Source organism: Lissotriton vulgaris, unplaced genomic scaffold, assembly GCF_964263255.1.
Source record: "Lissotriton vulgaris unplaced genomic scaffold, aLisVul1.2 SCAFFOLD_1053, whole genome shotgun sequence".
NCBI lineage: Eukaryota > Metazoa > Chordata > Amphibia > Caudata > Salamandridae > Lissotriton > Lissotriton vulgaris.
This window is the reverse complement of record NW_028253052.1, coordinates 516,708-538,431: the sequence shown is the minus strand read 5'-3', so window position 1 is coordinate 538,431 and position 21,724 is coordinate 516,708. Positions and strand designations below refer to the sequence as shown.

At 45.9% G+C, this 21,724-nt stretch overlaps 1 protein-coding gene across 1 annotated transcript in view; it reads right to left on the bottom strand.

Moving 5' to 3' along the window:
* The window catches only part of LOC147661177 (palladin-like), a 347,061-nt gene that overhangs the window by 181,990 nt on the left and 143,347 nt on the right, over positions 1 to 21,724 (bottom strand). The window contains exon 3 of the mRNA XM_086951261.1: positions 11,914 to 11,959. Within this exon, the coding sequence (XP_086807387.1) occupies positions 11,914 to 11,921 (8 nt within the window). The 5' untranslated portion in view covers positions 11,922 to 11,959. The remainder of the gene's footprint in view (positions 1 to 11,913; positions 11,960 to 21,724) is intronic.

Genomic DNA, 21,724 nt, shown 5'->3' with positions numbered 1-21,724 from the left:
AATCTTCTGCCTTCTGTATCTATCATCTACTTGTCCTATAAACGTCTTCTCAACCTCTGACACTTTGCAAGTTAGATTATTTCTGCGTGCATATGATGTATCTAGTGTATCCCAAGGAAGAAAGAATTTAGCTAGTCTATCCTCCTTTTTGTAATAGTCCCACTTATTCATTTGCTTATAATTCGGAACTTCAGGCAGTACCGAATCATAATTTGAAAAGTAGTACTCAAATCCTTCTCTACCATAAAATATACTAAGCAGTAAACTACATGTTATCCCATATGTCAATGGGAGATGATGATATCTAATGCCTTCGTCTACAGAAGCCGGCAAATGCATACAAACGTAGCAATCCTTGGCCTCCATGGCATCGATATATTCATATAACAGTTTAGCATATGCGTTTGACCTAAAGTTTCCCTGTGACTCGTCTACGTGTAACCTACGAGCTTCATCTGCCAATAACGCCTTTTCACGTATAACGTTGCTCTCCTCCTTTTTCCCCACAAGAGCAGGTCTCAAAGTCGTTATAGGCTGTACATTTGCTGTTTCCTTATCACTTTCATGTCCTATTATGTATGATATTGCCACTACTGTAATTATGAGAAAAATTACTACTGCTATTAGTGTACCTATTATACATCTAGCTTTTCGGTTTGGGTTGCCGTTCTCCATGTTATCAAACAGCTTAGCTCCTTCTTTTGCGAAAAGTTTTTTTTTTTTCTCTTCTGCAGTCTTTGTTTGCTTTATTTGTTTTCTCAGTCTTTAAAGTGTTCTTTATCAAAAAGTCTCTTTTTCGCAACAATGTCTTTTCTCTTTTAGCAGCTGACAACCCTAACCCTTCTCCGTCCTCTAAATGTAATCCCTAATTTTATTCTTCTTTCCACTCGGTGCTAGGTTATCTTCTTCTTTATAGCTTATACACAAAAAGTCTCTTATGCATCAACAATTATTCTCGCACCTGCAGCTTTCACAACAATTTCTAATAATTCAAAACGAATGACTTTTTCTTCTTCTTCCGGAATCTGCTGACCAAACATCGGAAATTGTAATCTATTTAGCACTAGATCTTGAATTTGACTCAAATATGGGGGTATGGGAAGTGTGAAAGTCAGTAACCCCTCAGTCTCGAATCCAGGCGTCAACATCCATATCTCCACTGCCACAAATGGATCGTGATCGATTACTTTCACTTTCTTCACTCTCCCAGATTTCTGACCCCAAGACATCTGCTAGATAAGTCCACTCTGGGGTGGCGTACCTTCTGCAGGGCACACGTACCCTTCTCGATCTCCTTGGACTTTCAGTTCCTGAGTCTGTAGTTTCCTCCTCCTGGTCTGATTCTTCTGCAATCGGAACAAGAGTTCTTTCTTGCTTTTCTTCCAAGCTTGACCTTTTCCTTCTCTCCGGCCAATTGGCTTCGTCACTCTTTGTCCTCCTGCTCCCTGTTCTTGGACTTGTCTCTTGGCCATTCACAGCTTGTTCGTTATCTGATTCGAACTCCCATGTACTCTCTTCTTCTGAGACGACTTCGGTCCCACTGGTGTCCTGACCTTCGTCGACCTGTTCCGTCTCAATCTCAGCCTCTTCGCTCACCTCCACAGCTTGGCTTTCCCCCTCTATGGCTTCTCCGCTTTCCGCTGGATTCTCATCCGAGAGAGGAGCTGTTTCTTCTAGAGGTGTTGGCACTCTTCGGGTGTGTGAGGCATGTATCCAGTTTGGCAGGCCTCCACACTTTACTGCAGTATTCGTCACAAGTATAACTTGAAACGGTCCTCTCCAGCGCACGTCTAAGCAGTTCTTTCTGACATGCTTCTTCACCAGGACCCAGTCCCCCGGACTCAGGTCATGGCACAAATCTTGTGCTGATGGAACCTCTGCAGCCTGGACCTGGAGGGACACAGAATTAACGGCGTCAGATAGTCCCTTACAGTAGTCCAAGATCAAATCGTCTGTGATGTTCACTAGAGCTGCAGTCGGAACCGATGGCAATCTCATGGCTCTCCCCATTAGCACTTCAGGAGGAGAGAGACCTGTTTTCCTATCTGGTGTGCTACGTATGCTCATAAGAACCACTGGAAGTGCGTCTGGCCAACTCAGGGATGTTGCTGAACAAACTTTGGCAAGTCTGGACTTTATCGTGCTGTTGATTTGCTCTACAATCCCTGAAGCTTCTGGTCGATAGCTGCAGTGTAACTTCTGATCGATATTCAAGGCTGTACATAGCATCTTCACTATTTCGCTGTTAAAATGAGTTCCTCTGTCCGATTCCAAAGAGGATGGCACCCCAAACCTCGGTATTAACTCTCTAAGTAACAATTTTGCTACTGTAAGTGTATCGCACCTACGTGTAGGGTAAGCCTCAACCCATCTAGAAAATATGCAAACAATCACTAAAACGTATCTGAGTCTGTTGCATTTAGGCATTTCAATAAAATCAAGCTGCATCCTATTGAAAGGCCCCCCAGACCTCCCAATGTGACTCAATGTGACTGGTGTTCTCTTTCCCACGTTTAGTTGCTGACAGATCGTACATCTCTGACACACTGCTTCTGCCGCTACTCTAAACTTGGGATTAAACCACGTTTGTCTGAATACTCTCACCATAGCATCTCTTCCTATGTGTGCTGATCCATGCAATTTCCTTGCCATTGGACTAACAAGTTCATTTGGTAAAACTGCTCTCCCATCGGCGGAGATCCAGAAATTCATCTCACTTCTGGAACAACCCGCTGTTTCCCAACTCTTTTTCTCATCATCTGGTGCATTTTCCTGAACACTTCTTAATTCATCCCACGTATCTACAGTATCCAACAACATTGTCAATTCAGTTCTTTCCTGGATTCCCCCCACTTTTACATCAGTGTGAGAATATCCCTGTTCTGCGCAGTAACGCGCTACTTCATCCGCATAGCGGTTACCTAGTGAAACAAAGTCAATGTTCTTCGTATGTGCTGCGCATTTGACCACTGCTATAGCTGTTGGACCTTGCAATGCTTCTAACAAAAGTCTCACGAATTCTCCATTCCTAATGGGAGAACCCGAGGAGGTCATGTAACCTCTTTGAGACCATAACTGCCCGTAATCGTGAACTACCCCGAAACCATACTGGCTATCGGTGTATATGGTGACTCGAAGTTTGTCGCCCGCTAAGCAAGCACGAGTCAAAGCAACAATTTCAGCTACCTGAGCGGAGTGTACTCCTTCCAGGCAAGCGGCTTCTATTACTCTCGTAATTGTGCAAACTGCATAAGCTGCTCTCAGCTGACCGACATTGTCTCTTACACATGAACCATCAACAAAGAAAATTTCATCTGGGTCCGTCAATGGTTCATCCACAATATCGGATCTCGGTTTGGTGCATAGTTCAGTCACATCAAGGCAGTCATGATCTGTACAATTTTCATCATCCACCTCATTCGGAAGTGGCATCAAAGTTGCAGGATTCAAGACGGAGCATCTTTTTAGGGTCACATTCTCGGCAGCCAGTATGACTTGCTCGTAGCGTGTGAGCCTGCTATTTGTCAGATGCTGAGTCTTAGTCCTGGTCATTAGCAATTCTACAGAATGAGGTACATACACAACTAACTGATGACCCATGACTACGCTTTCAGAACGTTCAATGCTGACACCCGTTGCAGCTACGGATTTGAGACATCCGGGCAACGCTGCGGCTACTGGATCTAATGTAGCCGAAAAATACGCCACTGGTCTACGCGCATCTCCGTGGATCTGAGCCAAAACTGCTAAAGCGCATCCCTCTCTTTCGCAGCAGTAAAGCAAAAATGGTTTTGTGTAATCAGGCATTCCTAAAGCCGGGGCACGACATAAGTCCTCCCTCAGCTGCAAAAACGCCATCAAACAATCTTTGTCCCATGGTACCGGATCACTTACTCCTTTGTGCGTCAGTTGTAATAACGGTTTTGCCTTCAGCGAAAAGTTGGCTATCCACTGCCGACAATAACCGACCATGCCTAGAAACATCCTGACTTCTCTTTGTGTTGTAGGCGCGTTCATTTTCATGATCGCCTCTATTCTGTCTGGAGACACCTTCCGCTTTCCCTTTTCAATCCTATGGCCCAAGTATTGCACCTCAGTCATACAATATTGCAATTTACTTGGAGACACCTTGTGTCCGTTCTCGGCCAAGTGATTTAACAAGGTTATGGTGTCTTCTTTGCAAGCTTCCTCAGTTTCTGACGCAACTAGGAGGTCGTCTATGTACTGGACTAGAACCGAGTTCTTGGGCAGTACTAGACTTTCAAGATTTCGTTTTAATAACTGGTTAAAGATCGATGGGCTTTCTGTATACCCCTGAGGGATACGACACCATGTTAAGACGCGATCTTCCAGCTTAAAAGCGAAAAGATACTGGCTCTCTTCATCTAAAGGTATCGAAAAGAAAGCCTGGCACAAATCTATCACTGTAAACCATTCAGCTTGGAACGGTATCTGAAATAATATCACTGACGGATTCGGTACCACTGGACAACATGAGACAACAATATTATTAATCTTCCGAAGATCCTGCACTATTCGGTATTTCCCACTAGGCTTCTGCAAACCCATAATCGGGGAGTTACATGGACTTCCCACGATCTCCTTCAGTATTCCCTGTTTAATCATGTATTCGATCACAGGCTTTATTCCTGCAATCGTCTCTGGAGTCAACTTGTATTGTGGGGTTCTTGGATACTCAGCATTGGGTCTTAACAAGATTTTTACTGGTTCTACTCCTTTAATCAGACCTATTTCTTCTCCAGTAAAATCCCACACCTCAGCTGACACTTTCTCCCTCAAATCCTGTGGAAGTTCCTCCACTGTTAAGGTAGGATATAGTTCCACGCACTCTTGCGAGTTTACAACCTTAAAATCGGCATCCTCATCATTGGTCTGCACTTCTACTCCTTCAGGTGTGCAATGTATTGTGCAATTTAGTTTACACAACAGATCTCTTCCTAGCAAACACACAGGGCTAGAATCACAGATCACAAACTGATGTTCGTCACTGTAATTCCCTATCTTTACTGACACTGGTTCGGTCAGAGGATTAGTCATCCTCTTGTTTGCGACTCCAACCACCTGAATCGTCTCTCCCGATATTGGCAAACCTGGGACTACCGCTGATCTCAACGTAGATCGAGTAGCACCCGTATCTACCAAAAAGGTCGTAGGACATCCAGCTACTTCAGCCTCTACGTATGGTCCTCTCTGATCTACTTCCAGGGCTGCTCCTAGAGTACAGTCTTCCTCCCTGTTTACTCGTTGCCCTGTAAGAGGATCAACGTAATAGCATTCCTCTCCTCCTACAAACAATGGCATTTGTCTATAGGTTTTCCCTCCGTTTGTGATGCGAGGCGGTTGAGGAAACGGGGCTCGAGGAGTCTGAGTCCCCCCTTTGATAAACCTTCCCTTCGGGGCTGCGGCTCCCTTAACCACGTTGTTCTGTACCTCTTCCTCCTCTTGTTCTAATTCCCCTGTCTCAACATTGTAAGGACACTCGCGTCTCCAATGTCCCACTTCGTTACACTGATGACACCTCGTTGTCTTTTTCAGTGTCGCAATATCCATTCTCGGTCTTTCTTCCTCATCTCTGCTCTGATTATTCTGTTTCTTTGCTTGCGCTCCTGTCCCCTGTTGCCGCTGTCCACCCTTTCCAGCTGCTTGCATTTGTACCAGCATTAACTTTTCCTTGAGTTTCTTTGCCTTTGAATCTATCTCATCGCTACAGTACCTCGCATACCTCAAAATTTCGTCTAAAGGTTTGTTCTGCCAACAAATTAGATGCTGTTGTATCATCAGGCTTATGTCTGGTCTTAATCCTAAAACAAACTTCGACACAAACTGTCCTATGTCCTTAGGATCCATTACGTCTAACCCACTATATTGTTTAAATGCTTTCAGTAGCCTCTCATAGAACTCGTGAACTGTCTCTTTGGGCTCTTGAGTTGTTCGATCTATCTTAACCCAATCTATATCCTGCACTGGCACTTTCTCTTTTAGCCATGTTATTACTCTTTCGTATTTCTCCATGACTCTGTCTGATGGACCATTTGTCCGGTTATCTCTCGGAGGCTCACAAGTAGGCCATTCGACATTAAGTTTGCATGCCGTCCATAAATCTCCGGGTACTACGATATCGAACAATGTGTTCAAATCGATCCACAGCACCTTAGAGATCTTTACGAACCTCTCTACCTGCTTGTACCACTCAACGGGATTTTCTCTAAGCTTTGGGAAGGAATTGGTAAATGCCGCCAAATCCCCCCTACTCCAGGGTACATGAACGTAATTTCGGTTCGCGATTTCTCGCAAAGGGAAAGCTTCCATTCTCATTAGGTCTGTATCCTGGGATTTCACAATTGTACTTCTTCTGACCGATCCCCTCTTAGACCATTTTTCCTCCCATCTATCCAGATCTCTCCATATTCTGATACACATGACTAATTCCCGTATGTGTACCCTTAGTCCAATCGTTCTACGTTCATCCAGATCTAGGTCTGTGCAATTCATCCTATGATTGGGCTGTAAAGCTTTGGTTCGTGACAGGTCTATCATATACCTATTTGTTAAATTAGTTAAATTTTCATGAGCTGACCTCGCTCTCCGAGTAATGTCCTTGGATAAGAACAATATTTCATCTGGTGCGTACAATTCTAATCTCTCTATTGCCACTGTGCCATCAATTATCTCATCTAAGTCTGATTTTAAGCTCATTACATCAATCCGTCTTGCTTTTATTTCAGCTCTCAGTATGTCAGTCCTAGGTGGTTCGCTCATACCTCTCTCACCTCCACTATGCGCCCTACGCCTAAGCACAGGTGAGTTATGAGGAGTTCTCTTTCCATCCCTTTGTTCCCACCTCTCTAGATCCCAAGCCTTTCCATCTTCCCGTGGGGTGTGGTGGAACATTGCTCCATCCCCCATCCCTACACTTCGTCTTTTTGGCTCGGTTTCTCCAGATACGAGGTAGGATCCACCGTTCTGTTCTAAATCACTGTAACTCGCTTGTTGTCTGGTGTCGCTCAATAACCGATAAGGTCCTTCATGGCCCTCCATGCTCCCGCGATCTCGTTCTTGATCACCAGAAGTATGGCGAGACGTTTCGCGACTCCCTATATTCTCATGACTTCGCCCATGATCACCGGATGCATGGCGAGACCCTTCACGACTCTCCATGTTCCCGTGATTCCAATGTTGCACTGTTTCACCCGGGGTATGGTGAGTGCATCTGAAAGTATTTCGGTACTCCTGCGTCCTTCGTTCTCCTTCACTAAAGGTGACGCGAGGCACTTCGCCACACCCTGTACTCCTGTCGTCGCACATTTGCCTATTGCCGCTGATAGTAGGACAATTAATTCCTCTGCTTTCCTGACTCCCTCTCTCCCACTCCGGGCTGCTTTCGCCAGCTCCACAATGTGAGAGGATCCGGTTATCCTGGTCTCTCCACTCTGCTCCTGTTTCTAAACTTTTACTCCGAGCCTCTTCGGCAGTATCCCATTCTTTCAGGTATTCCCTTAATTCTTTATGGGTGTTCGGTTTTGGTCCCCTTAAGTCCATTGGCCCTCTTTGACGCCCTTGTTCTACCCAGGGACCTGTTGCTGCATCTAATGGAGTACTCCGACTCATCGGTGCTAATATCTGTCTCTGAGGATTCACCATGGTATCCCTATTCTCCATCTCTGCCCTTTCCCTGTCCCATCGTGCCTGTTCCTCCTGCTGGACCCCTTCCGGGTTGTAGATTGACACAATAGGGCCTATGGTAACCGGTACTTGTAGAGCATCCGGCATTTGATAAGACCTTGCATGTTGCGTTTCTGGCATTTTCTGGACCACGAATCTTCCCACTACTCTCTGTTCGGAACTAGATTGAGGTACTTCCTCCTCTTTCTTGGCATCCCAATCTGTTACTGGGATCGATTTATATTCCCCCCATCAAGCTCCGTCCTCTTGTGGTAATATAGGACTTGCGGCCCCTCCGCTGTACGGAGGTGGTCTGTCTGTTAATAGCCTCTCTATCAAATCCTCTTCTGTCTCGCTTTCCTCTTCTTCCTCTAGAGGTTTCTTTTCTCCCGTAACTTCTAGCATCGGGTACAGTTTATCTGCTTCTATCTTTTGTACTCTCCACTTCTTAGCTTCCTCATCCCATTTGGCATCCTGTACTGCCTTTACTGATCGTCTCACTCTTTCTTGGCGCCTCTTTACGCTCTTTTCGTGTGCTGTTCTAAACCATACACTAAGTGCTTCGAACTGTGTTGGCCTCGGTAGAGGTCTTGTTGCAAGCATTACCGCTTTTAGTTTGTTCAACACATCTAGCTTAAACGTTCCAAATCTCGGAAACGTCAGTTCTTTACTCCCTTCAGTTAGATTATTCCACTCAGAAATCCATAATATCGAGTGCAAGCCTACATTCACTGCCATATAATAAGCTGGTGTGCCTTCTGGTGGAGCTTCCTCTCCGGCATATAAGTTTCTTCTATTTCTCCTAAAGAGTGCTCTTAAGCTCTTAAAACACTTCATTTTCGATAATTTACAATTTTCCTCTCACTCTTCCTTGTTTACGTCCCGATGACAACCAACCAACCAATCCCTACGCGGCTCTTGCTAATCGGCCTATCTCAGTGCGACTCTTCGCTGACGTCTGACAAACTAACCAATCTCAGCGCGGTTCTATGCTGACGTCACTCGTTCCCTCTTGCAGCAATTCTCCTTCTTTCTCAACCCGTCTCACGATTTCCCATGCGTTTTCATTCATACACTGAAAAATGACTACTTCCGTCCAAGCGATCACTTTTCTCTGACTGTACGGCCACAGTCTAACTGTAATTGTCACCTCAACTGACGAAACGTCTTCCCTCTTACGGTCAGACGATCGCCTCAACTGATAGGTTACTTACACACAGTAAACGTACGACCAGCGTCCGCTACTCATTCACTCACTCATACGCTCCCCCTATCATCGGTCTGTCGGGAAATCAATGGTACCTCATGACCCCCTTTCAATGGTAGACAAATTACTCTGGGTGTTCGATACACCCGAACCACTTAAGTCCTTCCCTGGAGCTTAAGATTTCATCCGGTTGCGCGCGCTCACAACCTTCCCTCAATCACACTACAGGCATTCAACTCCGCTTGACATTACAACACAGGATCAACATAAAACACCGCAATCTTACAACGCATGACCCTTATACTCACTCTCGACCGACTCTGCTGCTTTTTCTCTCGTCGCACCGTCAGCACCGTCTTCGGCTGCAATTCTTCTTCTGGTCGTCGATGACTAGGGACCTTGGGGTAAACTAAACCTGGCCTAGGTCGTCTTCCTCAAGAAGATAACCATCCTCTGCTACCAACTGCGGGGAATGAGATTTTGATATCAATTTCTGATCAATTTAATGACGTATCTCATTCATCTATTTTGGACCGCTAGTATCTGTCATTGAGTAAAAGACAACCCCCGCATAGGTTAGACAAACCCCATTAACTGACACCACTCGGAAGAACCACTTACAACTGATAAAGTTTGAAAGTTTTATATAAAAGTCAAAGTTGGATGTAATTACAATTCTCTCGGGATCAAAGTATACAAAAGAATACAAAATCAATTCCAATATCAGCAATTTAAAGCTTCGATGTGAAGTGGTTCCTTGGCGTCATCTACAGAAAGAGAAAAGTATCACGTTAAATCTGTCCCTACTCTATTCTAAGTGACATCCCTACTTCGCAAGTTCCTAACCTAAAAAGGTGTCAGCAGTTTGACTCCCAAAGAAGTTCAAACTCTCTTAGCCTCTAAAGGTAACTTAAGTTTAAGAAGCAGTACCCTCTCTGCCTACCCATCCGCTCTTCTACGGGTCCTCGGCCTACTGCTCTCTTGCGCTCTGATCTCTCTCAGCGCATCTGCTCAAGTCATCTACCCTTGCCCTTCTCTCTTGAGCAATTCCCTTGCTGTTCCTAATCTCCAATTGCTACCTCCTCCCCGGGGTGCTGTCCCTAAAATACACAATCACAGTGTGGGTGGAACGCCCCTTGACGCCCACCACAGACTTTCCCCGATGATGTCAGCTTCTAGCTTCGTCCATTGCTTCATCTCTTTCGCCGTCCGTTAAGTTGACCTTTCTTCTTTAGATGTCATCTTCATCTTCTTATTGGTGACTTCATTCAATATTATAATTGACATTTCAGAGCACAAGTCAACATCGTCAACAGAACTTTAAACTACGACTATGATGTTGACCCTTCTAGGTCCTGTGAATGGACTTCTCAAAACAACTCTCAAATTCCAGGCGCTTCTTATCACGTTCAGGCCATAAACCTTGTCCAGCGTTGTCACCTTAAATCTAACAAGTGCTAGACTTCTTGGCTCTCACGTCCACATCAAGCTATTTACGACCCCTGTAAGTCCGCTAAATTATATACATTGGACTGTGCTCCTGCTAACCCTCGGTCAGTCAGGTTAGAATCACAAATGACCTAAACCTTTCTAACATTCTCACAAAAAGCTTCTACACAGTATAACCTTTAACACACATTTATATATATTCGTATTTAGCAAAAGTTTACATAGAAGTGAATACATTATACATTGAACACAAACTACATAGGGTATAACTTTATATTCTCATTTGCTATATCGTTTATACATGCTCTACGCATTTCTTCATGTTTCATTTCTCGCTGCTTCTCCGTTTAAAGTTACACACGTACATGAATTCTACTTTGCACGTTCTACATTTCGTAAGCATTTCTACACCATCTCTACATCAGCCTACTACATATACGGGCCTTCTAAATCTAATGCATGTTCTAAAGTGAATACAGTTACATTTCCTATATTACTTTGGATTATATCGGTTATCTATATGCTATAAGTGTCAATTTCACATTACGATATACATTTCATTCCTACGTTATACGATGTGCTTGTAAATATGCCCTATACATAATTTTCATTCAAATTTGCGCTCTCTCACTCTCACTCAAATATCTGTTTATTATCCGTGTGCACACTTATTTATTAATTCATCCACTTATTGACTCATTCTAGTATTCACCCACTCACAAATCCACCAGTCTACAAGTGCTAATTCGCCAATAAACAGAGGACATCGGTTAGCAATGAAAATGTGTTTCCAGTGGTGGCTCCTCCGCTGTTTTTCAGCAGTGAAAAAAAAGGGAAAAAAAATGCTAATAACACAATGGTATTATTTTATTTTCCGTGGTGAAGCCAGTTTTGGGCTAGGTGGGGCTTGGCTGTCGTCATAGCCAGCAGGGGAGGAGTTGTTGGTGTACTGAACTGCGCTGATGGTTTGGTTGGCTGTCTTGAGCCCGCCAAACAATAATGTGCACTTAGCATGTTCTCCACCAGTCAGTATTGCGCAGCCTGGACGAAGAATATGCACAGGCTCCCACTCCCTGTCTGAGTACCAAACCAGGCCACTCTGACCAATGACAACGCTGCTGCCATGCTGGTGACTGGCTAAGGGAGTCTGGGAGTCTGTGTGCTTCCGTTTGACAGAAGAGAACGGAGGAGAGACGGCAGCCGGCCGGCAGGTATGTGCTATTTTCTTTTTTTCTTTCCTTTCTTTTAACCCCCCTCTCCCTGCCCCACCATTACTGCCCCGCAGACACCACCACTGTGTGTTTCCCTGTTTGATGATGTGGCTTAATAAAAAGGACTGACACACTCGGATAAGATCAGGGTTGAGTTTCCTCTGCTAATACTCTTTGTTACATACAGTCTGTAATCCACTCAGAAACATATTTGACATTTCACTGCCAAGGGATGCAAATATCTCACCACTGCACTGTTAATCATAAGCTTTAGTTTTTTCCCATTTGGTGGACTGTTTTTGTTTTTTTATGTATACATTCAAATATACTGCAAAAACGTAATTAAATTGATCATTTACTCACAGTGACATGTTTCATAGATGGAAAACTGAATGGGTTTTGGATAAATCTGTTGAGACAAAATGCCAAAAATGTAAATTTTTCTTTACTGTTATTCATGCCATACAAAAAACACATATTCGTCCTTCATTTGCACATCTCATTATCATAACATATCATTAAATAAAAGCTAAACACATTGCTAGCAGGAGCTTCATAAACACCCGCAAAAGCCATTTAGCAGGCCCATCGTCTTCATTCACGCTCAGTTGTCCAAAATGCAAGGTTTATTTTGATTCTTTATAATTCGCCAGATATGTCAGAATTCGTTTGATTTATGTTCAAAAGATCATCTTTAGAATGCTGGGCTGTACAGAAGAATCCGCTTTCCTAATTTCTTTCATGCCTTTCCTATCGGAGCTAGCCCATCATCATTGGCCTTTTATTTTTGAGCTGTTGAAAATGTCCTCTTGTTATTTAAAATATTCTTGGAGGGGGTGGATCTGCACACCTGTGTACGTACTAATAGATATTCTTATTAACACCTTTGATAGTTTTTGCGTGCACTCTAGTGTGTAGGGTGTGTGCCCAACTCCCTATGTGGTAACAGATATGTGGTTATGAGCCCAAGGAAAACCTAGGACTGCTAGAGGCACAGCTATTGGGCCAAGGGCTTTTAAAAGTTCAGAACATACATTTAAGTCTCTGGTTCTGCTATGTTAACAAGTCACATTTATTTTCAGCTTTTACATCATCATCAAAATCATGTAACAAAAAGGTATATTATTTAGCATTTATATATTGCGCGTGCATGAATGATTGAAAATATTCACTTATCATATTCCCAAATCACATACTTTTTGCACTAGTTTAAAAATGAATCACATACATATGAATACGCAAAATTAATGTACAGAATCCCAAAGCATTTCGGGTTGCAAAATCAACCCTTCTTCAGGGGATTAATAATGTGTAGATAAAGGTACAAATTTCTTGAACGCATCGGCGTCCTGTAGTGCAGATTCTATGGGATCTATAAGACAGCAAACAAATAATTGGATAACCTGCCGCAACCCATAATCTGACTGGAGAACCCTTACTTGTGTCATTCCTGTTGCCTCTGAAACGGAGCCATTCTCTCGACACCGGCTGTGCAGCTCACCCCCCGCCGCCGCTTACAACATCCTATAGCGGCCGCCGAGTGGGGGCGAGCACCTGGAGGCTGCGAACTACATCTCCCAGCAGCCTCCTTGACCGGAAGTACCTCACCCGGGAAGCGCGCCAGGAGGCGCTTAAGAACAAGCGTCACTCCCGGGTGAGTGGGATAACCTGCCGCAACCCATAATCTGACTGGAGAAACCCTTACTTGTGTCATTCCTGTTGCCTCTGAAACGGAGCCATTCTCTCGACACCGGCTGTGCAGCTCACCCCCCGCCGCCGCTTACAACATCCTATAGCGGCCGCCGAGTGGGAGCGAGCACCAGGAGGCTGCGAACTACATCTCCCAGCAGCCTCCTTGTCCGGAAGTGCCTCACCCGGGAAGCGCGCCAGGAGGCGCTTAAGAACAAGCGTCACTCCCGGGTGAGCGGGATAACTTGCCTCAACCCATAATCTGACTGGAGAACCCTTACTTGTGTCATTCCTGTTGCCTCTGAAACTGAGCCATTCTCTCGACACCGGCTGTGCAGCTCACCCCCGCCACCGCTTACAACATCCTATAGCGGCCGCCGAGTGGGGGCGAGCACCTGGAGGCTGCGAACTACATCTCCCAGCAGCCTCCTTGTCCGGAAGTGCCTCACCCGGGGAGCGCGCCAGGAGGCGCTTAAGAACAAACGTCACTCCCCGCCTCGTGGGACACGCGCGGGCGGAGCCGGGCTAAGCCTGGGCAAAGGGCGGGCCCTCATAGGCCCTCAGAGGCCTGAGGAGACTGGACTGGGCCGGACCCCCTGGCCGAGTGACTTCACACCCCTACTGTTTCTGAGTAAGTTGCTCCATATATCCTTCTGTCCGACAATCATCTGTTAAAATATTGTAATGTCCACCATCGTGTCGAGCCCGGATATTGCTTTATCTGAAAGAGCTGGGGGTTTGTTGAATGGAACCTTGGACAATTAGTTTATCAAAACTCTTGCCGAAGGCTCTAAAGAACAATCCTTAGCAGAACGGCGGGCTGAGCGCCGCCGCTCGATTGAAAGTATCAAGAATAGGATTTTGACAGAGCCAACCCCTGCCGTCAATTCTAATAATGAGCTTTGCTCTGATACTATTAATGATATTTCATCTATGGACAGTGTGCCCCTTTTGCTTAGAGAATGTTTGGCACCCTCTATCTGTCCCAATCAAACTGGTGTTGGTAATTCACCTCATAACTCTACTAGTACACCCAGTGCATCCAAGGTGATGATTACACCAACACCTATGCCTGGTAAGATAGTGCGAGGTAAGATCAAGAGGACCATGCAACACAAAATCTATGGCCCACCACCAACCAAAAAGAGACGTAAGAGGGTGGAACTATCCAAACAAAAGCTGAGTCATTCCGATTTTGGGAAGAAGCTTAAGCCCACTAGTACCAATGTCACAGGTATCACAGCTGTCGTGGACGAAGTAGGAACAGCGACAGCTCCTTCACCATTGCCACCATCTCAACATCCAGGCAGAGAGGCTAACATCGAACATGCCCGACTGGTCGATGGGTCACAACTAGCTCACACCAGTGACCTACTGGATAGTATCGAACTTATAATGAGAAGCTATACACTAGCAATAGTAGAAAGACTAAAAAGTATGGAGGATAGATTAGGGAAAATAGAGGCAGACTTGGGAAGAAAGGGAAATCCCATTAGGATAGTAGAAAATAAAGAGTTAACAACTGTACCAATCCCCTCTCAAGCCACTACATCCGCCCATAATCCTCAATCAGAAGTCACTAAAGTAGTATCTTCTACCACCATTTCACTCACTAATACGATACCAGCCGCACCATCCGCCACTAACCATCCATCTACTAGGACAACACCTGCACCCAAACACCCCCCACAATTCAAATATAAATCAGCCCAAAGTACCTATAATAAAGCCGAAAACAAAACCCAACTGCATTCCCGCCATCCCTGTTAACAAGCCTTCAAGGGACATGAGTATTCCACCAATTGGGCTATCGAGAATGGAAGAGGAAGGTTCTAGGCACTCCAGGGGGGTACAAAGCAGGAGACCACCAACAGAACTTCCGCCGGAAGCTGTACCATATGTGGTGGTTCTTACTGGGGTACCAGAGTTGTCTGAGAATAAGCGGGAAGGTTTTTTCCAACTGAAGAATAAGATAATGCATTGGCTGACCTCATACAGACCAATTGCAAGCAACATCAATGGCGAAATAGTTCATGTTCGCCGCCTTCAGTGGTTAGGTGGAAGACCTAAGGATATCGGGGGAGATGTGGTTGTAGTTAACTTTAGGGACCAAAATGCAGTTCAATACATATTAAATTGGCCACAGGGCAATGCCAACAACTGTATCACCCCCCGCCCTCTAACATATTTCTACCCGAAATCTGTAGTATTTCCATCTCAAACAACACAGTCATGCTTTCTCAATCACTTTCTAAATATGGAGAATATTAGGAATCCTGCTTATATGTATCATCCAGTACCAGCTCCTGACACACCTGGGTGGAACACCATACCCCCCAGATTTAATACAACTGCACATAGAAGAATGGACTATCTCATGCCATTCACGCCACTGGAGACAATAAACAGGTACGACATATTTAGTGGTCTGGATGAATGCGATTGAAGACTACAGAACAGAGGGGAAGGGAGTGGAGGTGCAATTATTCCCAGTTCCGATGTACTTGAGGTGGATGAAGGGAAAGGAGTTCCCAGGGTAGATATTTTAACTACAGCAACCAGTCCATTAGAGGAAGTGTTAAATTCAGCCCATTACCCCCGGCACGAACCTGGAATCCCTGACCCGAAAAACGATCCCAATAGAGTGGGAGAGATTGTGAATGTCACACCCAACTATTGTATAGAAAATGACAATCAGTCTAGCTGTTTAGTCGAGAAAACAATGCATGATTTAACTAACTACGCTGTCAGTATTAGGGAAACAGAGATTGTTATACCCAATTTCTGTACAGGTAATGTCAATTCAATTAGCAGTCTGGTTGAGGAAAGAGTAATAGTGACAGAGGGATCGCAGGATAATAGCCAGAACCAGCCGGGGTATAATGCTCTCCATGGGGAAGCTCGCTTGTGGGGCAATAAGGTCCACAATGTATTACAGACACACACAGGGGGTCAATTCCTGGCATCCTGGAATGTGGCAGGCCTTAAGAATAAGATGGCTTCCAGGGATTGGGTTATCTTTATTGATAATTATATGATAGTCACTATGCAGGAAACCTGGGCAGTTGAACCACAATATAGACCAGGGTATCTTCATTTTGCGATAGCGGCAACCCATTCTAGTAAGGGAAGACCAATGGGGGGCCTGACCACATGGGTCAAGCAGGATGATAGATACACAACAACCCAACTTATAACCAATTCCAAGGACATATTGGTGGTTAAGTTAAAATCCCCCATTTTCGGTGAATTAATTATCTTTAAATATGCCAGGGGGAAACCAGGGGGGAAAACGTCAGAGGGCGCCATCTTGGAGTGGTGTTCACTCTGGGTGGTTGTTGCTGACGAGCGGTCTAGCGCTCCGGCTGAGTGGAGGGACGCCTATCTAAAGCTCACTCTAACGCGCAGCGGTTACGCACAGTGGGCGTGCCATCGCTGTGCCTGAGTCGTGCCAGAGTCCTGCCCGTCTGCGCCCGTCCGCGCTATGGAGGCGCGGCCCGCGGCAGAACTCTGGACCTGGCCATCATGACTTTACCTTTGAGAACTTATAGTAGGGCCGATCTACTGGCCCTTCGGGACCGATGTACACATTGCGATTTTTCGCCTGTAGTCCCGCTTTGTGACCCATATCATTGTAGGTGTGGTGCTTGGTCATTGGAACCCCCCTCTCTTATACGCTCCTTGGGACCTGTTATAAAGAGGGTAGGACAACGGGACCTGAGTATCTGGAGCTTAAACGTCAGATCTGTGGTAAAGCACCATCAGGAGGTTTACGACCTTCTCATTGATGGTTCGCCGGATGTGCTTTTTCTGACGGAAACGTGGCTCCAGGACTCTGACTCCTCGATAATTAACCTAGCCTTTCCCCCAGAGTATGCTATTTTTACTTTAAATCGGACGACTAGAGGTGGAGGCATTGCGATGGCCACCAAACGGTGTTATCCCTGCGAGTGGAAAGCCGCTGAACTTTTGGGGTGTGAGGGTGCCCTATTTAAAATAGCGTTTAGTCACCAGTTTACCTTCTCTGGTTTATTAATTTACCGGCCTGTGACTCTGTTTTTAGGGCTGCTCTTCCTGAGTACATTAGTACAGAGGCACTAGAATGCGCAAATTTTAATGTTGTGGGAGATCTTAATCTCCATTTGGACTGCCCTTCTTTACCCTCTATTAGGAGCTTTCTGGCGGATCTTGAGGCTCTACAGCTCTCGCAGATGATTACTTTCCCCACACATAGAGGTGGTCATACTCTTGACCCGTTCTTCACAAATCTAGAAGGATTCAGAGTTCTTGGTTCCTCCCAGTTGGTCTGGACAGACCACATTCTGGTGAAAACGGCATGCTCTTTGTCTGACTCTCCTCTTCTATCTCAGGACAGACTTGTTCTTAAATGACACTGGAACAAATTAAGACTGGAGGATTTTTACCATCTGCTCGAGTAGGTTCCTTTAGGTCCGCTCACCGAGGTCGATTGTGGATACGACTCTTTCTGTGAGTGGATATCTGGTGCCCTCTGTCAGAATCGGTCCGTTTTGGGCCGCTGTCCGCGCAATGCGTGGGGATCTGAGGCCTTGAAGGATCGAACTACAATCCCCAGAGGGCCATGGGTGAAATAGCGCAAGAGGTTACCGCGCAAATCCGGAAACATAAACCACACGAACGGCACAAACGGAGCCGATAATTCTGGTGAGCCGGACTGAAGGGCTGTTGTGCATTTCTGCAAAGAAACCGTGAGTAAGGATTAACAGTGTGTTTCCGGCGGGGAACTCACTCACGACGCCAGAGACACGTTTTGTACTATTGCTGGATCTTTGTAAAGATTCCGGGAGAGACGGACACGGCTGTGTTTGTCAGTTTCATTTCTCGGTGATCTTTTTCCGGAGGCTAAGTGTTTGTGTTCCGAGGGTTTGGGAAGCGCGGCTGCGCTTCTATTTTTTGGATGTTCCTTGGATACAGAACGCAATCATTTGCAGAGTTTGGAAGTTTACTGAACTATTTGGGACTCACAGGTTTTGGTGAGAGATTCAAGACTGTGATAACGGACTAGTACTTGGCACTTCACCTTTATTTCAATTTTGATACCTTTTGGTGTGCTGAACTGAATCAGTTGAAAGGTGCAGTTAACCTTCAGCTCGATATAATTTTCCATGTTTCTTTTTTCCACAACTTGCTTGTGTTTTCTTTTCATACTGCAGGAGAGGAAACGGGGGTACCTTGTAACGAAAGAGTGGATCAAGACAATCTCTGGTCAAGTATTGGTATGTGAGGTGGGATAAGCAACCTATGGTTTATGGTACATTTGTGGTGTAATACATGTACCTGTGTGTTCTTTCCTTACCAGATTATTGCCACTGATAGGACCTTCCCTCGCTCTCCTGCATATAAAGATTTAGAATTTTCCTTTACAGGTAGGCTTGAGTATCAGTGGGGGAAGGGAATCCTATTGACTTCTATAGAGTGCATTGTTGTCATAGAGTAGATAGGGAGGGGTGTGAAACTAAATCCTATGTTCTTTATCGTTTCAGATCTCCCTCCCCGCTGTCCCCTTCCTTTCCCGCGATTGCGGAACCCTCCTATTGGTCTGTGATTTATGCTGGGTCACGGGTGGGTTGCGTGATCGCGGGTTTGGTACTTTCAACACAGCTCCGAGGAGAAGCGTGTCGGATCTCGACACCCTCGATTCTCTGATTCCTATGTGTTGGTCCAAGTGTCATCGGAAGGAGCCGAGTCCTTGGTATGACACTTCCTTGGCATCTCTTAAGAGGGCCTGTAGACAGGCCGAAAGATTATGGAGGAAGTCGTACGACCCAGATCTGAAGATATGTTATCTGGCCAAGGTCAAGATATACCACAGGGCAGTGTGTCAAACTCGCGCTTCCTTTTATGCTCAACAGTTTCAGAATTCTGCCAATCCATCGAAACTTATTTTTAAAGTATTAAAGGACCTGATGGCGAAGAGAGCAACTGCAGTGGAAATATGCGCGGACTCACATTGTGAGGGTTTGGCCTCTTTCTTCCATGAAAAAGTGCAAGCCATCTATCGCACTTTTCCAACGGGTTCCCTGATGCTAGAGCAGGTTGGTCGCACCTTAGGTGAGGGGGAATGTCTTTCTATCTTACCCCCCTTATCTCTGGAGGTGTTTGACTTTCTCAGCGCCAAAATCAAGTCTGGATCTCCAGCAGACCCGCTGAAACCGGCCCAACTCAAGACCCTGGTGCCGGTTTGCCGTACCCCGGTGCTGTCCTTGATCAACCTGTCCCTCTCTTCTGGAGTGGTTCACGTCAGATGGAAGCAGGCAGTAGTCACGCCAATTCTGAAGAAGGTGACCCTTGACCCCCTTAAACCTGAAAGCTACCGCCCTATCTCCCTTCTCCCTTGGGCCACGAAAATAGCGGAGGCCCATGTGAATGCCACTCTTACAGACCATCTTGATAGGCTTAACATTCTGGACCCTACCCAGAACGGGTTCCGTGCGGGTCACAGCACGGAGACGGCCCTTCCCTCGATGGTCGAGCATCTGTGTTCCGTGCTGGATTCCGGTCGGACGGCGGCACTATTGTTATTAGATCTCAGTGCCGCCTTCGACACGGTCTCGCACGGGATTCTGATTCGGCGTCTTGAGGAGGTGGGCGTTTCTGGCTCCGCCTTGCACTGGTTTCGATCCTTCCTTACGGATAGGTCATTCCAGGTGGCGATCCCGCCCGGTAAGTCGTCTTCTTACCCGTTAGACCAGGGAGTCCCACAGGGGTCATCACTGAGTCCCACCCTATTCAATCTGTATGTGAGACCGTTGGCTGCGGTCGTCAAGCGGTGGGGCCTGACCATGGTCTCTTACGCAGATGACACGCAGCTGGCGGTCACACTGAGTGGGGACTCAGACCTGGAGGCTCCCAGGTTCTGTTATGGTCTGCGGGAAGTGGCTAACTGGATGAATTCCAACTGTCTCCAGTTAAACACCAAGAAGACGGAGATTATGGTGGTTGGTTAACAGGTGGCTTTGTGGGGTGACAAATGGTGGCCTTCGGAGTTGGGTGTGACTCCCCTCCCAGCGGCAGAGATAAAAAACCTGGGGGTGTGGCTTGATCCTTCTCTGAGTTTCATCTGTCACACCAAGAAGGTGGCGGCTTCTTGCTATGGCATCATCAGAGGACTTCGACCCATCCTCAAATTCTTTGATGCACCCACAAGACAGCTGGTGGTCCAAGCATCAGTGCTGTCCAGGCTGGACTATGCCAGCTCCCTACTGGCGGGGGTTAACAAGTCAGAATTTCTGCGGCTCCAGCGGGTTCAAAGCGCTGCGGCCCGACTGGTGACAGGTCTGCCTAGGCGGTGCTCGGTGTCCAATGCCCTGCGCTCTCTCCACTGGCTCCCTGTGCAGCAGAGGATTAGATTCAAGGTTCTCTGCCTTGCATTTAAAAACCTCAAAGGTACTTCCCCACAAATCTTGGAGAAACTGCTGATCCCCTATGTCCCCTCTCGCACTCTTAGATCGCTAGGCCAGAACTTAGCAGTGGTCCCGCGTTTTAAGTTGAGCAGAATTGGTGGCCGCTCCTTTCGAGTCCTGGCAGCGAGTTGGTGGAATTCTCTTCCTCCACAAATCCGGGCCATCAATGAGCTCCTTCAGTTTAGACGGGCTATCAAGACCTTTTTATTTGTTTAGCTCATCTGTTGTGTCTCTTCTCCTTTCTGCCCGCTTTTAATGCTGTGTTGTGTTTACCTTCTCAAAGCGCCAGGACGCCCCTTTGCTGGGGCAGCTGTGCGCGGTACAAATAAAAATAACATAACATAACATAACAGGTAGTTGAGGCACTGGGACACTATGTCAGAACCTGGAGGGGAGGTGCTAATGTATTAATATGTGGAGATTTCAACTGCTCCTTCGAGCCCCTGGATCACAGTGACCTAGAGCTCACTGAGGTTGAAGACACTTGCTGGCAAAGTCCCCCATTAAAAATACCCCCAATAAAAAGGTGGACCCAAGCAGCCCTTCAACTCAAGACCTTTAGTCTTGAATGTGGGCTTAGAGCAGCAAACGGGAGAACGCAAGGGGACAAGCAGGGCAATCCAACATTTAATAATGGCTTGAGTTCAAGTAGAATTGATTATATACTAGTGAATCTTAAATTTTGGTCCTCGGTCTGTGACATGACTATAATTCAACGAATAGAGAGTGATCACAACCCGCTTAGCCTTGAGATACTGCTCCTTAAGGGACAAGGAACATCGAAAGACGATATAGTAGATGATATTGTCATGACTAATGATACAAGGCGGTTAAGATGGGCCGAGTGTCTGGGTAATCCCCATTCTATTAATGAAATGGATGTTTTGGTTAAAGAAGCAATCGCAGAAATACAGGGTCAGGTATCCTATGGAGATTATGACAGCAGGGTAGTCCATATTCACTCGACCCTTTTTCTTAAACTTGGCAAATTTTTTAGTATTCAAAAGAAGAACCCTTCTGGCAAAGGAAGACGGAAACCCGAG